At 35.4% G+C, this 20,555-nt stretch overlaps 3 protein-coding genes across 6 annotated transcripts in view; 2 read left to right on the top strand and 1 right to left on the bottom strand.

The window, feature by feature from the left end:
* Positions 1-119: 119 nt before the first annotated feature.
* On the top strand, positions 120-5,411 carry LOC306848451 (rho-related GTP-binding protein RhoA-A-like). The gene is made up of 5 exons (XM_079383006.1): positions 120-165; positions 1,604-1,759; positions 3,151-3,271; positions 3,409-3,539; positions 3,690-5,411. Exons 2-5 carry the CDS (start codon positions 1,604-1,606, stop codon positions 3,861-3,863), a joined length of 582 nt encoding a protein of 193 aa, XP_079239132.1. The 5' UTR covers positions 120-165; the 3' UTR covers positions 3,864-5,411.
* Positions 5,046-9,920, bottom strand: LOC306848450 (uncharacterized protein). Of its 3 annotated transcripts, XM_079383004.1 has the most exons (8): positions 9,719-9,920; positions 9,045-9,283; positions 8,103-8,166; positions 7,885-8,015; positions 6,652-6,770; positions 6,078-6,210; positions 5,753-5,849; positions 5,228-5,646 (listed from the first exon to the last, which is right to left on the bottom strand). In XM_079383004.1, exons 1-8 carry the CDS (start codon positions 9,780-9,782, stop codon positions 5,600-5,602), a joined length of 894 nt encoding a protein of 297 aa, XP_079239130.1. In that variant the 5' UTR covers positions 9,783-9,920; the 3' UTR covers positions 5,228-5,599. The 3 variants fall into 3 exon arrangements, with proteins under 3 accessions (XP_079239131.1, XP_079239130.1, XP_079239129.1); XM_079383003.1 differs by lacking the exon at positions 5,228-5,646 and having other exon boundaries at positions 5,673-5,849; XM_079383005.1 differs by lacking the exons at positions 7,885-8,015; positions 8,103-8,166 and having other exon boundaries at positions 5,046-5,646.
* Positions 9,921-13,833: 3,913 nt separating this feature from the next.
* Positions 13,834-20,555, top strand: part of LOC306848159 (extracellular matrix protein 2-like) — an 8,955-nt gene continuing 2,233 nt past the window's right edge. The window contains exons 1-8 of one of the 2 annotated variants that reach the window (XM_079382532.1): positions 13,834-14,255; positions 14,949-15,080; positions 15,521-15,684; positions 16,238-16,772; positions 17,775-17,890; positions 18,544-18,676; positions 18,975-19,132; positions 19,285-19,424. In XM_079382532.1, the coding sequence (XP_079238658.1) occupies positions 14,102-14,255; positions 14,949-15,080; positions 15,521-15,684; positions 16,238-16,772; positions 17,775-17,890; positions 18,544-18,676; positions 18,975-19,132; positions 19,285-19,424 (1,532 nt within the window). In that variant the 5' untranslated portion in view covers positions 13,834-14,101. The remainder of the gene's footprint in view (positions 14,256-14,948; positions 15,081-15,520; positions 15,685-16,237; positions 16,773-17,774; positions 17,891-18,543; positions 18,677-18,974; positions 19,133-19,284; positions 19,425-20,555) is intronic. The other variant, XM_079382533.1, reaches the window with a different exon arrangement.

Below are 20,555 nucleotides of genomic sequence, written 5' to 3' on the forward strand. Positions count from 1 at the left end.
GTTGCTGTTCTCCTGCTTTTGGACGTCACTCCAGCGTCTCTATCTCTGATTGGTGGAAACGATCGAGAATGGGCGTGTCTTAGCGGCGTGGCACTGTCTGCGGGGCGGGGCCTTGGAGTCGTACAGGAAAAGATAAAGAAAGCGAGGACATCTGAAACAAAAACGGTAAATACTCACACAAAAACACATCTGCTATTTACAATCGATATGTTTATTGATTTCCCATACGGTCTAGAGCTAATACAACGGATTAGCATTTTAAAAACGACTCCAGTGAGATAAAAGATGCCTATTATATGCGGCTAGCTCAGTGCTAAACGGCTAAGTGTGATGATGACGGAAACAAACGAACAACAAGATGCCGAACACGAGTTCATAATTACATTAAACTCCGATGATCGCGACTGTAACACATCTGGAAAGTTTAATAATAGAATTGATCTGGGAATCCAGTCGAATCTAAGCCAAACGATGCTCATTTTACACTTATTAGGGCGCGAGATGAGGCGTCCCAGTTAGCATAGGGAGTAAACCGGGGACTGATCCAGTTTGGCGCAGACATCACCATCAGTTTTTTCTGCAATTTAACACTCAGCCCTTTAAATGGCTATTTTATCAGTCATTTAGCCTTCAGTCTCGTCGAATCAGTGGCTGACTCAGTTAAACTGTAAAAGCTCACTTGAGCGACATTATTTTGACCTAACTGCAGTCTAAATGGATGTGTAATGCTTTAATATGTATTTTTCCGGCGTTGATCAGTGAATTGAGTAGGGTGCGGTGTGTTGTGACAGCAGCTGGGAGGTGTGTGTGTGTGTGTGTGTGTGTGTGTGTGAGAGGAGGGTTGGTACTGCAGTGCTATAAAGACACAACAACCCAGTGTACAGATCATTAAAATGGCTGAAATATGAATGTACACATGGGGGACGGAACCCTAATGATCTCACTTGTTGTTTTATTCTGAAATATAAGACAGAAAAGGCCTGAGGTTAATTATTTGTTCCTAACTAAAAGCAATCACGTTGGTTCACAAGGAACAGCACCATAGACTCCTGTTATTCCTAATGAGCCCGCTGAGACTTGTATGAAAAGGCATTAACTGAATTAAATGTGCTTACAATACAAGCTTTTATGAACATTACTCACATTGTTTTCATTGTGGAGATGGATGCTGAATGTCAAATACTGAAACTGTAACCCATATTTGTCAATTTCAATCGGTGGTTCTCATTAAACATGTAGATTCATCAAAATTGTTTAATGCTTGTTTCTAACTCAAACTAATTAATAAAAATGGAAGCGTTTAATACATGTTTTAATTATATGTGAAGTATTTATATAATAAATAGTGGACTTAGTTATATGTAACACAGGTGGTTGTATGCCTGGTTTACATATTTTTTCAAGAATGTCCACCTCAGAATTGATCTTCCACATGAAACAGTAGAGGAGGGCAGACATACACAAACAATTCTCTATTTATCAAAAAAAAAGAAAGAAAGGTTTGATTTATGTAATAAAAAAGGCTGCCAATTCCAGTGTAGGAACGATTTCCAATTTCCACCTGCCTCCTGTAATTATTGGCTGATTATTTTTTTTGTGACAGATGGCTGCAATTCGTAAGAAGCTTGTAATCGTTGGGGATGGAGCATGTGGAAAGACGTGTTTACTCATCGTTTTCAGTAAAGACCAGTTTCCTGAGGTCTACGTACCCACAGTGTTCGAGAACTATGTTGCTGATATTGAGGTGGACAGCAAACAGGTAAGAATGTCTCTTAACATCAAACCCAGAGTCACCACTGGTCTATTACAGCATACAAGTATCTCTTCTGTAGCAATTTGACCTTTTGTAACAACAAGTAACTTCCTCAGATTGTTCATACACTTCTTAATAGTGTTCTTCCTGTATTCTTGTTTTTGCATTTTTTATGCAGAGTTCATTTGTAATGAATGGGGTTTATTTTGGGTCAACAGTGAGTGATTGATTGTGTTTAGCATTGTGTGCAATCTGTGAAATGATTAACTACAATATAATAATATGTGTGTTTATATAAATATATTGTATGAATACATTATAGAAATATGTCACCCTGGACCACAAAACCAGTCATAAGGGCCAATTTTACAAAATTTCATATATATCTGAATAAATACACTTTCCATTTATGTATGGTTTAAAAATCTGAGGTTGCAAAAAAAAATCTAAATATTGAGAAAATCGCCTTTAAAGTTGTCCAAATTAAGTTCTTAGCAATGCATATTACTAATCAAAAGTTTTGATATATTTACAGTAAGAAATTTACAAAATATCTTCATGGAACATGATCTTTACTTAATGTCCTAATGATTTTTGGCATAAAAGAAAAATTTATAATTTTGACCCATACTATGTATTTTTGGCTATTGTTACAAATATACCCCAGTGACTTAAGACTGGTTTTGTGCTCCAGGGTCACATATAGTTAAAATATACAATATTTAACATACACTACCATTCAAAATCGTGGAGTCTGTAAGATTTTTTAATGCTTTTGAAAGAAGTCTCTTATGTTCACCCAGGCTGCATTTATTTGATAAAAAAAAGAAGTAATATTGCAAAATAGTATTATAATTTAAAAACATTTTTCTATTTCTATTATTTATTTTGATTTTAATATACATTTTGTAATTTATTCCTTTGATGGCAAAGCTGAATTTTTAGTGTCATTACTCCAGTCTTCAGCGTCACATGATGCTGCTCAAATATTTCTTATCGATGTTGAAAACAATTGTGCTGCTCAATATGTTTGTGGAAACTGTCATACATTTTTTCAAGATTCTTTGATGAATGGAACAGCATTTACTTGAAACAACAAACTATTATAACATTATAAATGTCTTTTGACCAGTTTAATGCGTCCTTGCTGAATAAAAATATTTTCTTTTTAAAAAAAAATCTTACTGACCCCAAACATTTGAATGGTTAACTATATTTAAGAATTGCATGTATTTTTGTGACACTGAACATGTGGATGTTGGATCATTCTCAGATATGATCATGAGACTTGACACAAACTCGAGTGCTGCTAAATCCTTAGAAATTCATGTTCATTTGTTCAATCAGTGTTTACACAAATTGTTATGCTAATATAATTTTCAACCATTTGTTGGCAGGTGGAACTGGCTCTATGGGATACAGCTGGTCAAGAGGACTACGACAGGCTAAGGCCCCTGTCCTACCCAGACACTGATGTCATCCTCATGTGCTTTTCCATAGACAGCCCTGACAGTTTGGGTGAGATAATCTTTTTCTGGAGTGGCCGGTCTTTAATATTAATTACATATAGGCCTAATTTCAGCCTTTACATATTTTATACTGTAAGACCACATTCCTGATGTCACTCTATTAAAAACCATACTCTATGCACACAGAGAATATCCCAGAAAAATGGACACCGGAGGTAAAACATTTCTGTCCAAATGTGCCAATAATTCTGGTTGGTAATAAAAAAGATTTACGGAATGATGAACACACTCGACGGGAGCTGCAGAAGATGAAACAGGTGTGTGGGCTAACACTTTCTTTTTTATAAATCAGTTCCTATATTTTTATGGACATAACATAAAAAGTTAGACAAATTGCTGTTACTGCTGTGTTGTAGCATTATGTTATAGTGTACTAAAGCCCCGTCAATGCTTTCTCCTTTGAATAGGAACCAGTTAAACCAGAGGAAGCGCGAGATATGGCTAATCGCATCAATGCCTTCGGCTACCTTGAGTGTTCGGCTAAAACTAAGGACGGCGTGAGGGAAGTGTTCGAAATGGCCACAAGAGCGGCGCTCCAAGCCAAAAAACGTGGCAAGAAAAATCCCTGCGTTTTGCTATAGACAACGAGAGAGGAAAAGAAAAGAACGAGGGAGAGAAAGGGGTAACCAAACTAGGCCAAGGAAAATGAAAGAGCTATAAAAGTTCGCAAATAGAGGGAAGAAACGCCCCTAGTGTTAATTATGTACTCGGGGGTCAGGGAGGGTCATTTTCAATCCAGGCCAAAGGAAACTACAGAAGATTGTAGGGACAACTGCACCGGCAAAAAGGGACTTAAACATTTTTATGGCCATCAGTCCTCTTTTAAATCAAGATTAGTTGACCTTAAGCCTTCAGACTGATCACAAGTGTAAGGATAGTGTATATGTAGGGTAAACTTTGACGTGGTTTCACAGTGGCTCACAATCACTGATTGCTTTTAGGGTGGGATTATATGCGATGTATTCTTTGGCCCGTACCACATCTTCTGCTTAGAAGGTCAGCACTATTAGCAAGAACAGAAACAAACGACTTGGTCTAAAAATATTCCTTTTTTGGCACTAAGTGCATTATTCAGGGTGTAAAAGGCATTACTTAGTACCCTACATCATGTATGCTACATGTCAAGCAGGGAGGTGTTTTTTGGATCAAGACACTGACTCCCGTGATCCCCTTTATAAACCTCCCAGGAACCTAGTGCCGTCTTGTGTAAAACATTCATGCCTACATTTCTATGTTTAATGATCAATCTTTTTTCTGACATTAACATGCTAATACTGTTGGCTAACATAACTGGTTCCTCTGTGCCCTCCTGTCCTGTCGCAAAATTGGCGGTTTAGTCACTGGTTTAAAATAGCTGTAAGTAGTGGTAGTCTAACATTTCTTTATTCCAATAAGATTTAAATATATCTTGTACTTTTTTGCCATTTGCCTATAAATTCAAAGTAAGATGCGTTAAGCAATGATCATACTAATTCACCTTTTTTGTGAGTATTTTATGTGCTTGCTCATGTAATGTAATTAAAAAACGAAAAAACTTTGGGTAAATCAGCCCTTGTGGAGCTCAAAGCAAAACCACAGCTCTGTTTGTTGACTGTCAGACACTGTTCGATTTTGGCAATATATACAAGTTTTATAAAAGGTGACAGTAACATTATTTTTGCGCGTATTCCTCTTTGCCTGCATGACAGGCTTTTATTTGGTGTGTGGAAATACAAGTGATATTTGTTTATCTCACTGTATAAATGAGAAACTCCCTCCATTTTCACTCCATTTGTTTTCTTTTTATTATTCCCTTCTTTTTCTCCTGTACTGTATATTTTTCAGTTTTTTTTTGTGAAATTCTACTGGCTTATATTATATGATTTTTGCGTATTTTACAAATTCTAGTATCTTTAGAATTTAAAAGTTTGAAAAGAAATAAAGAAGGAAAAAAGTAGCGAAAATGTGATTTTGAGAGAGCTGTTTAATGCCATATTATTAAATGCAAGTAATTTCTTAGAAGAGATTCTGCATTTCATTGCAAGAAAAAAAAGAGCCTTTGATGCATCAATTATCTTTTGTATACCAGTGCATCTTTGGATTTCCACAGACTCGTTTGAAATGTATTGAAAAAATAAATTCTTATAGGGTAACTTTGCTTGGGTCTTTATTCTGCATCTCTTCTCTGGGTTATGTTTGCGTAAAATACCATAAAAGGTCTTCACCAGCTAGATGTGGTCTTCAGTAAACAAGTACACATGCTGACGATGTTAGGAGTTAAAAGCGGAGGTAGATAACAAAAATACCAAACGGTTGCACAGTCACAGTCAGTCAGTTTTTACAGTGATCTGTGCAATCCAGCCACAAATTCGTGATAATAGGGCTCTGAAATGAGAGAAAAACATAAGTCACAGCCCTTTTCATGTTAAACTTTTCATTTAAAAGCACACGCTATCAAATTCTAACATCTGACCTCCAGTGTGTAACAAACCTGAGTCTGGCTCAATGATGGCATGTCTGATGAGGAAGTCCAGAACCACCATGGCACAGTTTGGCTTGAACTCCTCACTGACCAGGAGATCTTTCACCTGAAATCAACAAATGACACCGAGGAGAATGGGGGTAAGATGTGCCACCCCTTAGTCTAGGAAACTGCACATATTTTAGAAAGCTGCCTGAGAGAAGTGTAACCTTTTTCAATGCTAAAACACTTTTTTTTTCTGCATGTCAAAGTAGAAGTAAACGTGTGTCACAGCTATTCTTATATAAAACACATTGCATAGCATTCAAACCTAAAATCAATGGGATGCCTTCACCTTCTCGATTGGATAGTAGTAAAACGCTTGCACTTCTCCGTCTCCAATGTGAGGCTGAAAATTGAGAGGCAGCTCTAAATCAAAGACAAACTGACACTCAGGAAATATTCCTTCGTCATCTTCGTAGGTGTAGCTACAGAGAAAAGAGACAGAGGAGGCATGAATTGAAGATTGCAGAACGTCTTTCAATTTAGCTAAACATAGTAAACAATTTCCAGGCAGAAATGATGCCTGTGACAGGCATTCATGTCTTTGATCACATTGACGTGTTCTGAGCCTGTATAAAACTTGAATTCTGGTCATCTTCATTTGTGCGCACAGAATATTTCTCTGGAAACCTGCCAGTTGGAAGCTATTTCTGCAGTATTAATCAGTCTCTCTAACAGGAGAGTTGAGAGAGTTTATATCTACCCCGGTATCTGGGAAAGGTTTTGAATAGAGAAAAACTGTAATAGGCATCTTTAATCTTAAAATTCAGCCGTTAGCAATTGCTTTTGTGCTTTGTAATCGGTTGTAACCTATCTTTAATGACCTAACCTGAATAGTGGTATAGAAAAAAAAAAAGATTAAGCACCTCACAGTTCCCACAGGACGCGCTTGATCTGCCAGGCCTGGAGGGATGCAGGCCTCCTCTTCACACTCTTTTACCATGGTATGCCTTACACTACAGCCTGCTGCCAGTCCTCCAGCCGCCTGAGTGATAAATCAAATCCTTTAAAGACCCCATTACATCAAAATGGAAGATTTGTGGTTTTTAGTCAGTGTTTGTTAGCTCTCCGGTCAGCTTTAAAAGCAGACTGTACAAATTTATAGCAGATATACACAATTTATTATTATGTGTATTAATTATTTCATACTCTTCTGTTCAAAAGTTTGGGATCGGTCTTATTAAAAAAAAAAAAAAAAAGTCTAATACTCAAGACTATCATTTATTTGATTAATATACAGTAAAAACTAAAATAGTGAAGTATTTTTACAATTTAAAATGTAAATGTTGGTAAGCCTGAGGCATTACTCCAGTCTTCATTGTCACATGATCTGAAATCATTCAAATATGCTAATTTGGTGCACAAGATTTCTTTTTTTTTTTATATTATCAATGTTGAAAAAAGTTATGTTGCTCAACATGTTTGTAGAAGCCATGATACATTTTTTTCAGGGTTCTCTGATGAATAAATAGTTAAAAGAACAGCATTTATTTGAAAGATAAATCTTTTGTAACATTATAAATCTCTTTACCGTCACGTTAAATAGTTTAATATGTGCTGAATAAAAGTATTAATTAAAACAAATCTTACTGACACCAAACTTTTTTGATGTTTAACTGGTCCAACTTCCTCAAACTTCAATGTTTTTTTATTGTCATATATACAGGGTACATCATAAATACAGTTATGATGTATCATAAATACAGTTACAAGTCTTACTTGGGAAATTCTCGCAGGTAAAGACAACAATGCAATGTGCAAAAATGAACAACAGACTTACAAAGGCTGAATACAATACATAGACGTTTAAAGTGCTGTATGTACATGAATGTATTAAGTATGTAAAAAATAAGTTATGTAATTAAACGGCAGCAGTACAAATGTAGCATTAACATAATTGGATGAGTCCTTGAGGTAGTACTGTACTGAAGTGCAAAGAGTGTTGACATGAGATAAATGAGCGTGTAGTGTGAAGGAGTCATAGATTTAAGTGTTAAAAGTAACAGTATGATTCAACCTACTGTTGAGTCAACCTGTGGTGTAAGTTTGGTGTGGCCTTTCTTGTAATGAGCTGATTAATTAGTTTATTAATAAATTACCATGTTGTCCAGTCTTCCTGGATATGTCTGTTTGGTCAGAGATCGTCGTGCCAGCCACATATTAAGGTTGCCACTAGAATCCCGAGTGTAGCCATTGACATGGACGCCGTACTGTTTCACTCCAAACAGACCTGTGTTTGACCATTATTTAGAAACAGCTATAAGTGTCACTCTCTGTGACAAAGTAGCAGCATGAAATTAATATTTCACTAACATACTTGTAGCTGCTCTCTCCATATACATCAGCGGAGGGTCGCAATACCTGGGCATCACAGCATATTGCTGAAAATAAAATACACTCTGATAATTATGAAAAAACCAGAGGCCAGAGAAGTTCATCCTACAACAAAAGTGAGGAACTAATGAGGATTTGCAGGAACTGCTTTGAAAACGTCTGTATGTATACTCCAACTTAAGTACAAACTTTTGTGCTCTTTAGTAAATAATCCAATTCCATGTTTATTATAATGCAAAGATAAACAGACAATCCCAATATGCATTAATATTATTATAAAATACAAAAATCATTATTTCAGGGCAATATTTCTCATTTTCCTTTAGTCTGATTTGTTTACTTGATGTACTAAAATAACTAAAACTGAAATAAAATAATAATAATAACTATGTAGACATTTATAAAATAAAACCTACTATAAAAAGAGAATTAAAAAATATGAATAAAAACTAATATCCAAAAATATGTGTATAAACTGTAATAGTATCTCAATTACACTAAAGTAACATTACAATGTATGCAGTGGGATGCATTTAGGAAAACATTTTGTGCATATAGATATTTCATAAATTGTTTGTAGGAACATTTTCGAAATTGTCGTACTTCCACATTTAGGATCATTCTAAGCACATCTTTATAAATGAGACGCCTAGGTATGAAATCACCAAAGTTTTAAAAATTTAACCCTGTAGTGAATTATTCTGGGGGTTTTATTTAATACAAATTGATGGCATGATGTGTTGTTTTATAGGATTGGGCGAGGGAGGCGTGAAAATCATGTGCAGGGAGCAAATAATCCCCACTAATAAAAAATAAAATAAAATATTGCTCATTATTTTTGACATTGGAAGGAACTGACACATAACTGCACAAGAAGTAAGGATGAAGATGGGCAATTATCTAGCATGTACCAGAGCTGTCTCACCTCATCTCTCCAGCCTATGAGACAGGTGAATGTTGCTTCTCTCCTCAGCTCCTGCAAGACCTCATCCACAGCCACCGATCTGCTCTCAAAAGTGTCAAGACCGGGGCTGAAGGTTATAGTGCTCCCATATGGTCTGAAGACAACAGGAAAACGACCAAGAATTGATGCTACTTTTGGGGAAATCCATCCAACCTGTTCTCCAGCCACCTTGAAACGTAGACAGCTCTCTAAACTAGAACCTGGTGTAAAAGAATGCATTTATATTTGAATTATACGCGTATATTATAATATTAAATTAGTCAATGATAACAAAAATAAAGTGATGAGATGTTTTCCTTGAATACAGGTGAGTATACAGAAGTTCAAAAAGGTTTTTAAAAAAATGTAAGGTAACAAAAGTACATTAATTATTATTTACAATATTCACAAATATTATTTTTGAGGTTTTCTTGACTTTTTTTTTTTTTTATTAAACGTGTGTCATGGATATCATGAAGTTTTTAAATCTTTGAAGCTAACGTTAATTCATACACTGAAAACATGTTCATAATAATAAAAAGTCTTTGTCAGCATGAGTTGAATTTTAATGTATCTTTACAGATCAAGTAAGCTTTCATTGACCAATATATGCATATGGATTGTTCTGTCATATGATTCTTTTAATATTTCCCCACCTGGTAAATGAAAGTTATTCATTCGACGCAGGAGTTGTAGCATTTTCTCCGACCATGAAGCCATTTTGTCGATTTCACACGTGGAACAGTTAATTGTCCGTTCAGAAAGCGTGCATTGTGATTTTGGGCTTTGCTGTTGTCATGCTGTCATACACCCACGGGCTTCATGCTCGCCTCCATTGTTGCAGTTCCTGTTGATGTGAGCGCTGATTGGTTCGCAGGTTCTGCTGATCTGCGCGCTGATTGGTTGAAGCTCTATGACGAGACTCGAAGGGCTATGACAAGGGTTGCTCACATGTGTTTCTCCACCAGAGGGCGAATGTAGATCAAAATAAAGGCCACTCAAAATGTTACTGGGCCAAATACTTTGTAATGAATGCTGAATATTCAGCACTGAATCACAGATCATGTTAGTCCTCCATAATATGCAGTGCAAAATGTTTACTGATCATTTATGTTTTATGGGTCTTCAGTAATTTAATTTTACGAGTTCACATCATATAATCTTTGTGAATCAGCCTTGGCTTGTGGCTTGGCACAGATAGTGAGTTAAGATCGGTTTATATACCATCTTTTTGTGAATGACAGTATTAGACGAACATGCTCGTTCGTTGGTAAGTCGATAAAAAAGTGAAAATTTGGTTTAAATATCCTAATATGAATGGCAAAGTCATTAGTTTTTCATTGTTTGGGACTTTACATCGATTGCTCCAGGCTAAAACAAAACCGTGAAATATTAACCACAATTTCCACCAAAATGCTAAATTTAAAAGTTATTTTACCAGTGCCAAAAATGTCATTCATACACAGTGTTGGGGAAAGTTACTTTTAAAATGAATGCATTGCAATAATGAGTTACTCTCTATACAGTAACTAATTGCATTACTTCGTTGCTTATTATGGAAAGCAATGCTTTACGTTACTTTTGCGTTACATTTTCTCAACTGGGCTGGTGCTTGTATGTTTTTAATATCTAAAAAAAAAATTTTGGCATGTGTAAAAGCCCTTTCACACCAACAGTGTAATGAATAAGGAAATGCAAATTCAGTTAATAACATATTTAATTATTGCAGGTTTGCATCATATTCTGAGTTTGCATTTAAGTTTTTATTCATTTTGAGGAATTCTAAATCTGTTTTTGTGCAAGTGAGATGAGTAAATGCATGTTCATATTTAGTCTAGAACTACAGTAACCGTTGTATTTACACATTGCACTTACTGCAGATTTTTCTCAACATGGGAACAGTAGAGCTGTTAGTCAGTAAATGGGAAAATAATGTAACTGGTGTTAATTATTTGAAAAAGTAACAAATATTTCACTGTAAATTGTAGTACAAAAGTAATGCATTACTTTACTAGTCATCTGATTACGTAACTCAAGTTACTTGTAATGCATTACCCCCAAAACTGTACATACAATTAATCAATCAATGCCCGGAATTGATTTAAAACACGTTCTACTGTAGACATTTTTAATATGTTAGATCAATTTTGATTTATAAATTAATAAATAAAACTCACTGCACATTTTAAATATCATGGGCTTTTTTTTGCCTCAAGCTGTGTATCACATCCATGCTCAGACATAAATATAGCACTGCATTTGTACCAGTGAGCAACAGGATTTATCCAAAGACTAACAAAGAGATCCATTACAGATACAGACAGCGAGAAAGAAGGACAGCAAAAATGTTGGTTATATTGCATCGCTGTAATCTGCACCATGTTCTTGGGGTCAGATCTCCCTCTGAGCACTAAAAATATACAGACAGTAATTACTGTTGTTAGAGGACTGAGAAGTATCTAGTGGTAGGCGGCTTTTTAATTAGTCAAGAAAAGCAAACTGTTCCCAAATGCACACAGCTAGAGAAGAGATAAACAGAAGAGATACATTTCTTTGCAGGGGTTGCTTTCTATCATTCTGACTATCTATCTATCTATCTATCTATCTATCTATCTATCTATCTATCTATCTATCTATCTATCTATCTATCTATCTATCTATCTATCTATCTAGAGTCAGTCACATTCTCTAAACAGTCTGGGTGGTAGATTTATCATGTTCTCGACAGGCTTGGCTCCAGCCGTGTTTGGGGACGGATGGGGAATTCTAGCAAAAAGTAAACACTGATTCTCAAGTTGTCATGAAGAAAATGAACACACTAGACTGTTTGCTGTCTGAGGTTGGCTTACTTCAGTTGTATATCAAACCATATTTTTGGAAGCGTCTTCATATATAGTCTCATTCCAAAAGCGGACCACAGATGAAGGATGTTGCTAAAACGATTTCTGCGTTATTTGTTTGTGACATTTTTATCCTGGTCTAATCGGTTTTTTGGTTGGAGTAGCAGGTGTATGAGGTAAACCCGAAGGCAGGAAGATGTGGGTGGCGTGTTTACCTGTTTAAAATTATTGTTTGTCTTCATGAACTTTCAGAGTTTTTATTTTTGAATGAAAGACAGGAAGCTCTGGGCATGTCTTGTGGGGGAGTATCACATCAAATTGCTTAATAATTTTCTGTGTGGGAGACAAAAACAAAGAAAGGCTATAAAACTGGAGTGTAGGAGATGCAAACAGAATTAAGTAGAACTAAATTACTTATTTGTACCAGCCTGCTCCAAACACATTTTATATAATCAAAACAATCTTACACTTGTGTGCTAATGTTGTGTTAACCGACCACATTTCCTTAAACTGATTAAGGTCCATATTCTGAAAAGCCTTTATTCAGATATGCTTCAATATTTCTGTTTACACTGTAATTTACACATAAGACATCTATTAATGTTAATTTGTGAAATATTTGCAAAAATATTCACTCTCATTTCAAACACTGTTTTATCAAAATCAGCGTTTCAGCACCTAAAAGTACAAATGAATATTTTGTTGTATTAGATATTTACATGATAAAGAATTGCGTAATACAGGCATGCCATCTGTGTTATTTCGATTGTTAGAAATATTTTGGAATATTTTCTTAGATATGTTGTTTCAATCTGTGTACCACATATATGTGACTTGTACTTAAATTTAGATTAATATACACTGCTGTTCAAAAGTTTGAGGTCACTAAGATTTTTTTTAATGCTTTAAAAATGAATACTTATTCAGTAAGTATATAGTAAAATATGACAGTAAATATTTCTATTTCAAATAAACATTGTTCTTTTGAACTTTGTATTTATCAAAGAGTTATGAAAAATAATTTTTAAAGATCTTTTTAAATATTAAGCAGCACAACCATTTTCAACATTGATAATAATCATAAATGTTTACTGAGAACCAAATCAGCATATTAGAATGATTTCTGAAGGATATATACAGTTATTACATATATTTTGAGTGTTACGGTTTTTATGAACTTTTTCCCAATCATTGTAGGATAGTTCAAGTGTAAGTGTGCTATTGTTTTTTGTAAACGATTATACTTGTGATTTCTGCCTAGCTGGAAAGACCGAAACCATATTCAGGGATCCAGAATATGAAGACCTGAGAGTTGACTCTTGTGACTCAGGCCAAAAGCAACCCCTTCCAACCACCGTGTCCTGGCAACAACCGACAATAGCCTAGAATCATGGCAAACATTTTCTAAAAAATTGCATTGAGATCAGTTTTGTCAATGCTAAAACTACTGGCATAAATTCTCTGTAATGTTATTTAATGAAGTAGTTGTCATAGCAACAGTGCTCCTATGCAGTGCAATGACCACATTGGACAGAAAGAGGCGGCATGGTCAAGCAAGGTTGCAAAAGGCAATGGAACTTGAAGAATTTCTCAGGACTGTGATGCCGTTGGCTCTTGGACAAACAAAGATACCTTTCATATCAACAGGCTCCCTACAGACCAATGTTTTCTCTGCTCTTCCATCAAACGTGCACTAGCAGTGAAGCACAAACCATAATGAGCGTTTTAAGAGAGACTACACGCTATGTTTTATTCATCAACACATAAATCTGAAATCCCACACACCAGAAGTGCATTCGTTGACGCCAGAACATTAAATTGTGTAAAAGATCAGATTTTTTTCCCCTTGAGGACGCTCTAATAGTTTGTTTTTCTCTCAGGACCGATGGGCGTTCGTTGAGAGGGAAAGGAGAGGCGGTTGGTGGGTCTTCAGGGCAAGTGAAAGAGGCGCTTTGTTGAAGCTGTTTTGATTTTATTTTTTCCCTCTCACTCCCCTGCTTCCGTTCCATTCCTTCCTCACTCTCTGCTCTCACCTTTGCATTTCTTTTTCTTTTTTTCCCTGGGAGGGATGGGTGATGGGTTGAACATGATTTCCAGAGGCAGAATATAACTGGCCTTTCAGACGGTGAAGCCCTCAGAGTCATTGAGACAGCTGTCTCTGGCAGATTGTACCTGAACTGACTCCAGCATACATTAACAATGTACAAGCCTTTAGCTTTGTGTCTGTGTCTGTGTTTAGCGCTTTTAGCAGCTGAGGGAAAACGAGAAAAGGGAAGAAGAGAGAGACAGAGGAGCTCCAGACGATTCTTATCCACTGAAGATGCACCTGAGTATGATAACCCTTTCCTTCCAGGTGAGCAATGCTTATAGCATTTTTTATGTGAGCCACAAAAAATTATAAGAGAAGAAGATATGGTTTTCTGATATTGTGATTTTATATTTATATTTATTGTGCTATTGTCAAAAAAATAAAATTAAAATAAGTTGTTTTAAAAAAGTGGTTAAGCAAAAAATTTACAAAATAGTAATATTATATATATATATATATATGTGTGTGTGTGTGTGTGTGTGTATGTTACTATTTAAAATTATTTTAACTATAAATTAATTTAACTATTTTCATTGTGCAGTTTTATTTATTGAAAATTAGTGGTTGCACTGAATTGAAGGTGAAAGGTCTGTACAATATTTGGATAATACAAATATTTGGACAAAAGTCATACTTAAAAATTTATGAATGTCTTTGCATTACATAACAACATCAAACCAAGTAGCATTCATTTGACAGAACTCAAACACATTTCAAGCAAAAGAATTTACAAACAGAATTTGTTTGTGGGACACCATTGTAAACTTGAAGGACATGAACGGACATCATACACTAAAAATATATATATATTTTTATTATTATTATTTTTAAATTAAATGCTATTATATTATAGGCACTTATCTTATGCAGTGTCATTCTTGTGGATTAAGTGTTCAATTACTTGTGGGGCCACTGTGTGCTGAATTCTGAAATTTTGTCTGTGTGGATGCATGCCAGGGCGTAGCAGCCAGTGCTTGGTGAATGGGATTTCTCTGTTTGAGGGGGCTGTCTGGTCTCCAGAGCCTTGCAGTGTGTGCCAGTGTAAAGATGGAGTCGCAAGCTGCCGAACCATCCCTTGCCTGGCCAGAGGTTTGGGAACCACCATCTCTTTTCTTTTGATGAATAGAAAGTTCAAAAGAATATAATTTAAATTAGAAATATTTCAAATAGAAATATTCTGAAGCATTATAAATGTTACTGCCACTTTCAAACAATTTAATGTGTTCTTGCTAAATAAAAATATTAATTTAATCTTACTGACCCCGAACTTTTGAATAGTAGGCCTAGTGCATGTTCCATTCTTGCTTTTTGATTGTTCTTTTGGGGTTTACATTAAAATAGTAACTGGATTAGCGATTTGTAGTAAAAGCTAAAAAGAACGATGGGCTTCCCTGTGGTGATACAGGCTGGGAATTATGTAAAATATTGGATCCTAGTGTGGTGCAATGCAGTGCTGGGAAAGGTGCCATCAAGGAGTGGGTTGCTTGGTGATGGGTACTGATTTTTTTTTTTTGCCACACCATGTCTAGCTTCACCCACCCTGAAGTCTGTGGCCAGTAAGCCCAGTCCAACATCTGTGGGGAAAACAAGCTTGAAAAACAGACCGACAGGAAATGGAAAACCACCTGTGGGGACGGAGGTTCTGGAGGTGAACCCAAAGAAGAACAAGATGGTGATCACACTTGCAAAACAAGTATGTAGATGTGCATGAGAAAATGTGGTATGCTTCTTATACTTCATACTGATTTTTCCCTCATTATTGTCACATTATTGTCCCTTTAGATGTGAATTTGTTGGTCCTAGCTGGTTTAAGGTGGTCTTTCTGCTCTTTTAGTCTGTCTATGCTGGTGCTCAGCTGGTTTAAATGGTCGGCCAGTCAGTTTTTTTTTGTTGCCAGATGAAAAGTATGCAAAACCCCTCTAAACTCTTAAAGGGATAGTTCACCTCAGAAATGAAAATTCTGTCATTAATTACTCACCCTCATGTTGTTCCAAACCTGTAAGATCTTCATTTTTTCTCAGTGTGAAGAACATTTTATAATCAAAAGAACTTTTTGTGCAAAGGAAAGTTTCTATGGATGTTAACGGTTTCTTATGGAACCATTGATGCCAATAAAGAATCTTTATTTTAAGAGTGTAAAACCAGCAAACCAGACCAGCTAAAAACAGCAAGGCTAGGCTTTAGGCTAGTTTTAGGCAGATTTTACCTTTTTTAATTGTTGTTAAATGTTTACGTTTTCTATTCAGCCACCATCAAATGTCCCTAAGAAGCAAGTGAAGAAAAACCAGGAGGTGATTGTGAGTCTGGATCCTGGAAAACCACCTAAGACCCCTGTAATACCCACAGGACCTCGGTTTATGAGACCAGTCCATTTTGATCATGATGACCACGATGATGACGATTATCTAGAGGACGACAGTGACAGTGATGATGACGATGATAACCGCAGCATTCCGGTGTTCAGATCTGCTGTTCGCCCCGTAGCAATCGAAAGACGAGTAATACCGCCCACATTCAAACCGGCCATACCAAGAGCACAGACAGCCTTTGCTCTTCCTACAAGAAAATCTGTGATCCTACCCATTGGAAGGCCACTGCCAGCCCCCAGAGGGCAACCGGTGGATCGAGGTATTGGCCGTCCAATTATCAGCACCTCTGTTCATATGGAGTCTCTCCCAGCAGGCTGCCTGCTTTCAGACTCTCTTATTGCTTGTGGAAACACTCGCCTTACCCAAATGCCCATCATCAAAGATGCAGGTGTCAGAAGTCTCTTTCTAGCAGGTGAGGTGAGAGCAGTTAACGTTGCTCACAAGGACTAATTATACACTGTGAAAATCATTTTCATAGTCTTTGGTCTCGTTTTAAAATAGAAATATCTGAACATCCTTACAATAAGTTCAGAAAAACAATTGTGTAAGATAATACATGGAGATATATATATATATATATATATATATATATATATTTATAGAACATGCCCTGAGTTAAGTGTATTTTCTTACCTCGTTGGCGTTTTCTTTTCTTCTCCCCATTTAGGCTGAAACTAATTCCTTATGTAATATATATATACACTGCCATTCAGAAGTTTTGTGTGTGTGTGTTTTTTTTTTTTTTTTTTAAGAAATTACTAAATTCAGCAAGGATTCATTAAATTGATCAAAAGTGATAGTAAAAACTTTTAGATTGTTACAAAAAAAAATTATTTTAAATAAATCGTTCTTTTGACCTTTATATTCATCAAAGAATCCTGAAAAACTATGTATCACATTTGAAAATATGTTAAAATAGTTATTGTAAATTGTAAAAAAAACGAATATTTCACAATATTACTTTATTTTTGATCAAATACATGCACTCTTGATGATTATAAATTTTAAACATCTTACCAAACCCAAACTTTGCAACAATAGCGTATGTATATATATATATATTCAATATTTGTGAGATATGAATTCAATTGAGAGATGTCAATGTTGCTTTTTTCCTCTGATATGAAAACTTACTTTTTTTTACAAACCTCACAAACTTTTGTTAGACTAAAATAATACTTTTTATCTTTTAAAAGGGTCTTTTATCTTTTAGAGTCTGAAAAGAGCAGTCTGTGTTAGAGTTTGACAGATGTTTTTGCATGTTTTTACTGTAACATATTCTGGCAGTGTCCTATTGTTTGATGATTTTCTGTGTGTGGCACTGCAAGAGCTGGCACTGAAATGTGAGAAGTGTAAACAGAGCTTACCATGATCCAGAAAAAGGTGAAAAATTACTCGACATGGTATTTTGCAGATAACAAAATCAGCAAGATTCCATCGCATGCCCTGGCAGGTCTTCCCAATCTAGAGTGGCTCGATCTCAGCAAGAACAAGCTGGATGATTTCTCTTTGGGACCAGATGTGTTTCGGGTGAGATAAAGTCAAAGAAACCTTACTATATTAACAGGCATACTGACACATAACTCACACTGTTTGTTTTCACATTCCATTTGAAATCACATAACACTCATTGTGGTATTTATTTGGACTTTAATAATGGTCAGATTAAAGTAGATCTGCAAAAATGGAGACTGATTTGTGATCTGTTATCTGTTACATTGGTGAGTTATCAGGCCTTATGGAGCAGCACAGTGCAAGCTTGATATTTAGCAAGTAGCTGATGTGTTTTCACAAGATGTCAGGTCTGACATCACCGAGACAATTCTCACCAGGATGCTGCAGTGAACATGGGAATTTTCAGTCAATAGATATTACCCCCTAAAAAGAAACACAATCATTTTTTACCTTTTTCTCACCCGTGTGTCATATCTACTGGGCGCCAAGCACAGATCTTACATGTGACACATATATGACACAGCAGAATAGTGTTTTTTTCACATGTTCACTGTACCTCAGTGTTTACCTGTGCTCAGTAGCATGATCAAGAAACGTCTGTTCTTCATGCCAGATGAACTCTGAATATTTGTGTTGTGTAACTTCTGCTTCTGTGACTTGCAGCAAGCTTTGAAATATTTCCAGTCTGGCTTTGACAGTGTCATGAGTATCTTCTCGACCTGTTGCAGAACTTGACGAAGCTCAGGAGGTTGAACCTTGATGGAAACAACTTCACTAAAGTGCCGGCTCTCCCTCCCTCGTTGGTGGAGCTGAAGATCAACGATAATAAACTCAGTGGTCTCACTCTCCACAGCTTTCAGGGTAAATACAAAACCCCAGTGTCCGTGTGAACTCTGGTTAATTTTGTCTACTTGCCAGTCAGTTGATTCTTTATCCTCAATCTGATTTATTATAGTACACTATCTTTTTAAAGTTTCTCCAAGATAGCAGTGAGATTAAATGGATGCATGTATTTTATGCATTTTTAATCAGATAGATGCAGGCTTTTTGAACATTAAAAATCTTACTGATGCTAAAATTCCAAAGTGTAAATGTAACAACTCTATTAAAGTAAGCATAAATGACATATTTTGTGTAATCTAATGTTATTTTTTCTCAGGTCTCTCTCAGCTGCTGACACTGGAGTTAGAGGATAATTATTTCCACGATGGAAATGTCTCTCCTCTGGCCTTCAAGCCTCTCAGGAGGCTGATTTACCTCAGGCTAGATGACAATAAGTTCAGGGCTATTCCCTCTGGTCTGCCTGTTTCAGTACAGGTCAGTTACATTTTGTGAATGCCAAAACTGCAGTACATATACAAACTATATAAAACGTGCACTAGATTTAATTTGGTGACATTGCCAAGTGTATTGGGGTGTTTATACTGTGCAATAGATAATGGATTGTTGTTGAATTGCAACTTCTTCAGGAGCTACACCTGTCTGACAACAAGATAGAGGTAGTCCATTCAGGGCTCCTCAACAAGACCACAAACTTAAGAGTCCTGAACCTCAGCCATAACCGAATCAGAGAGGACCGCATTCATCCAAGAGCATGGATACACTTGCTGTGAGTTCAGATCTCAGTTCTCTGCCTTTCTGTGCTGTTAGGTGCCATCTTGTGGACAATTTCTGTAATAATATGGTGAAAAAAGAGATGGAGCATTTTTGTATAAAAATTTTTTTTCAAGCCTAGCATATAATAACATGTCAGTAGTACCAAATTAATTTGCATACATACTTTATGATGCTTCTACATTCAAATAATCATTATTGATGTACAGAGTCATATAATTGTACATTGTACAATTATTTTATTTTATACAGTTTGGAAAATTGTATTAATTCTATATTCTTTTTCCATTGTCCCTCCCACATTGAACTACTTTATAAACTACCATTCAAAAGTCTGGGGTCAGTGAGATTTTTTTAATGATTTTGAAAGATGCTTCTTACACTCCGTCTGCATTTATTTAATCAAAAATACATTACAAATATTGTAAAATAAAAATTTTTACTTATTTGAAATTTTAATTTATTCCTTTATTGTCTTTTAATCAATGTCATGCATCCTTGCTGAATTAAATTAATTATTTCTTTAAAAAAATATTACTAACTGACCCCAAACCTTTGAATGGTAGTTTGGGAGGGATAGTGGGGAAAAAAGACTTAATATTCAAAATTGTAATAATGTAATTTCTATAGATAGATAGATAGATAGATAGATAGATAGATAGATAGATAGATAGATAGATAGATAGATAGACAGATAGATAGATAGATAGATAGATAGATAGATAGATAGATAGATAGATAGATAGATAGATAGATAGATAGATAGATAAATAGATAGATAGATAGATAGATAGATAGATAGATAGATAGATAGATAGATAGATAGATAGATAGATAGATAGATAGATAGATAGATAGATATTTCTTTTATTACATTATTACAATTAAAAAATAAATAAAATAAAATAAATAGACCTCTAAACTTTTACTAAAACTATTAGTGTCACTGTGAAGAAAAAGTACATTAACTTTTGGAAATGTATTTGTCATAATATAATATGTAGTTACATAGTATAAAATTCATATATACTACAAGTATAATTTTTTTTAGTATATAATACTGTAGTGCAGTGGTTCTCAAACTTTTTACACCAAGTACCACCTCAGAAAATATGTTCTTTTCCAA

Source organism: Barbus barbus, assembly GCF_936440315.1.
Source record: "Barbus barbus genome assembly, chromosome: 28".
Classification (NCBI taxonomy): Eukaryota; Metazoa; Chordata; class Actinopteri; order Cypriniformes; family Cyprinidae; genus Barbus; species Barbus barbus.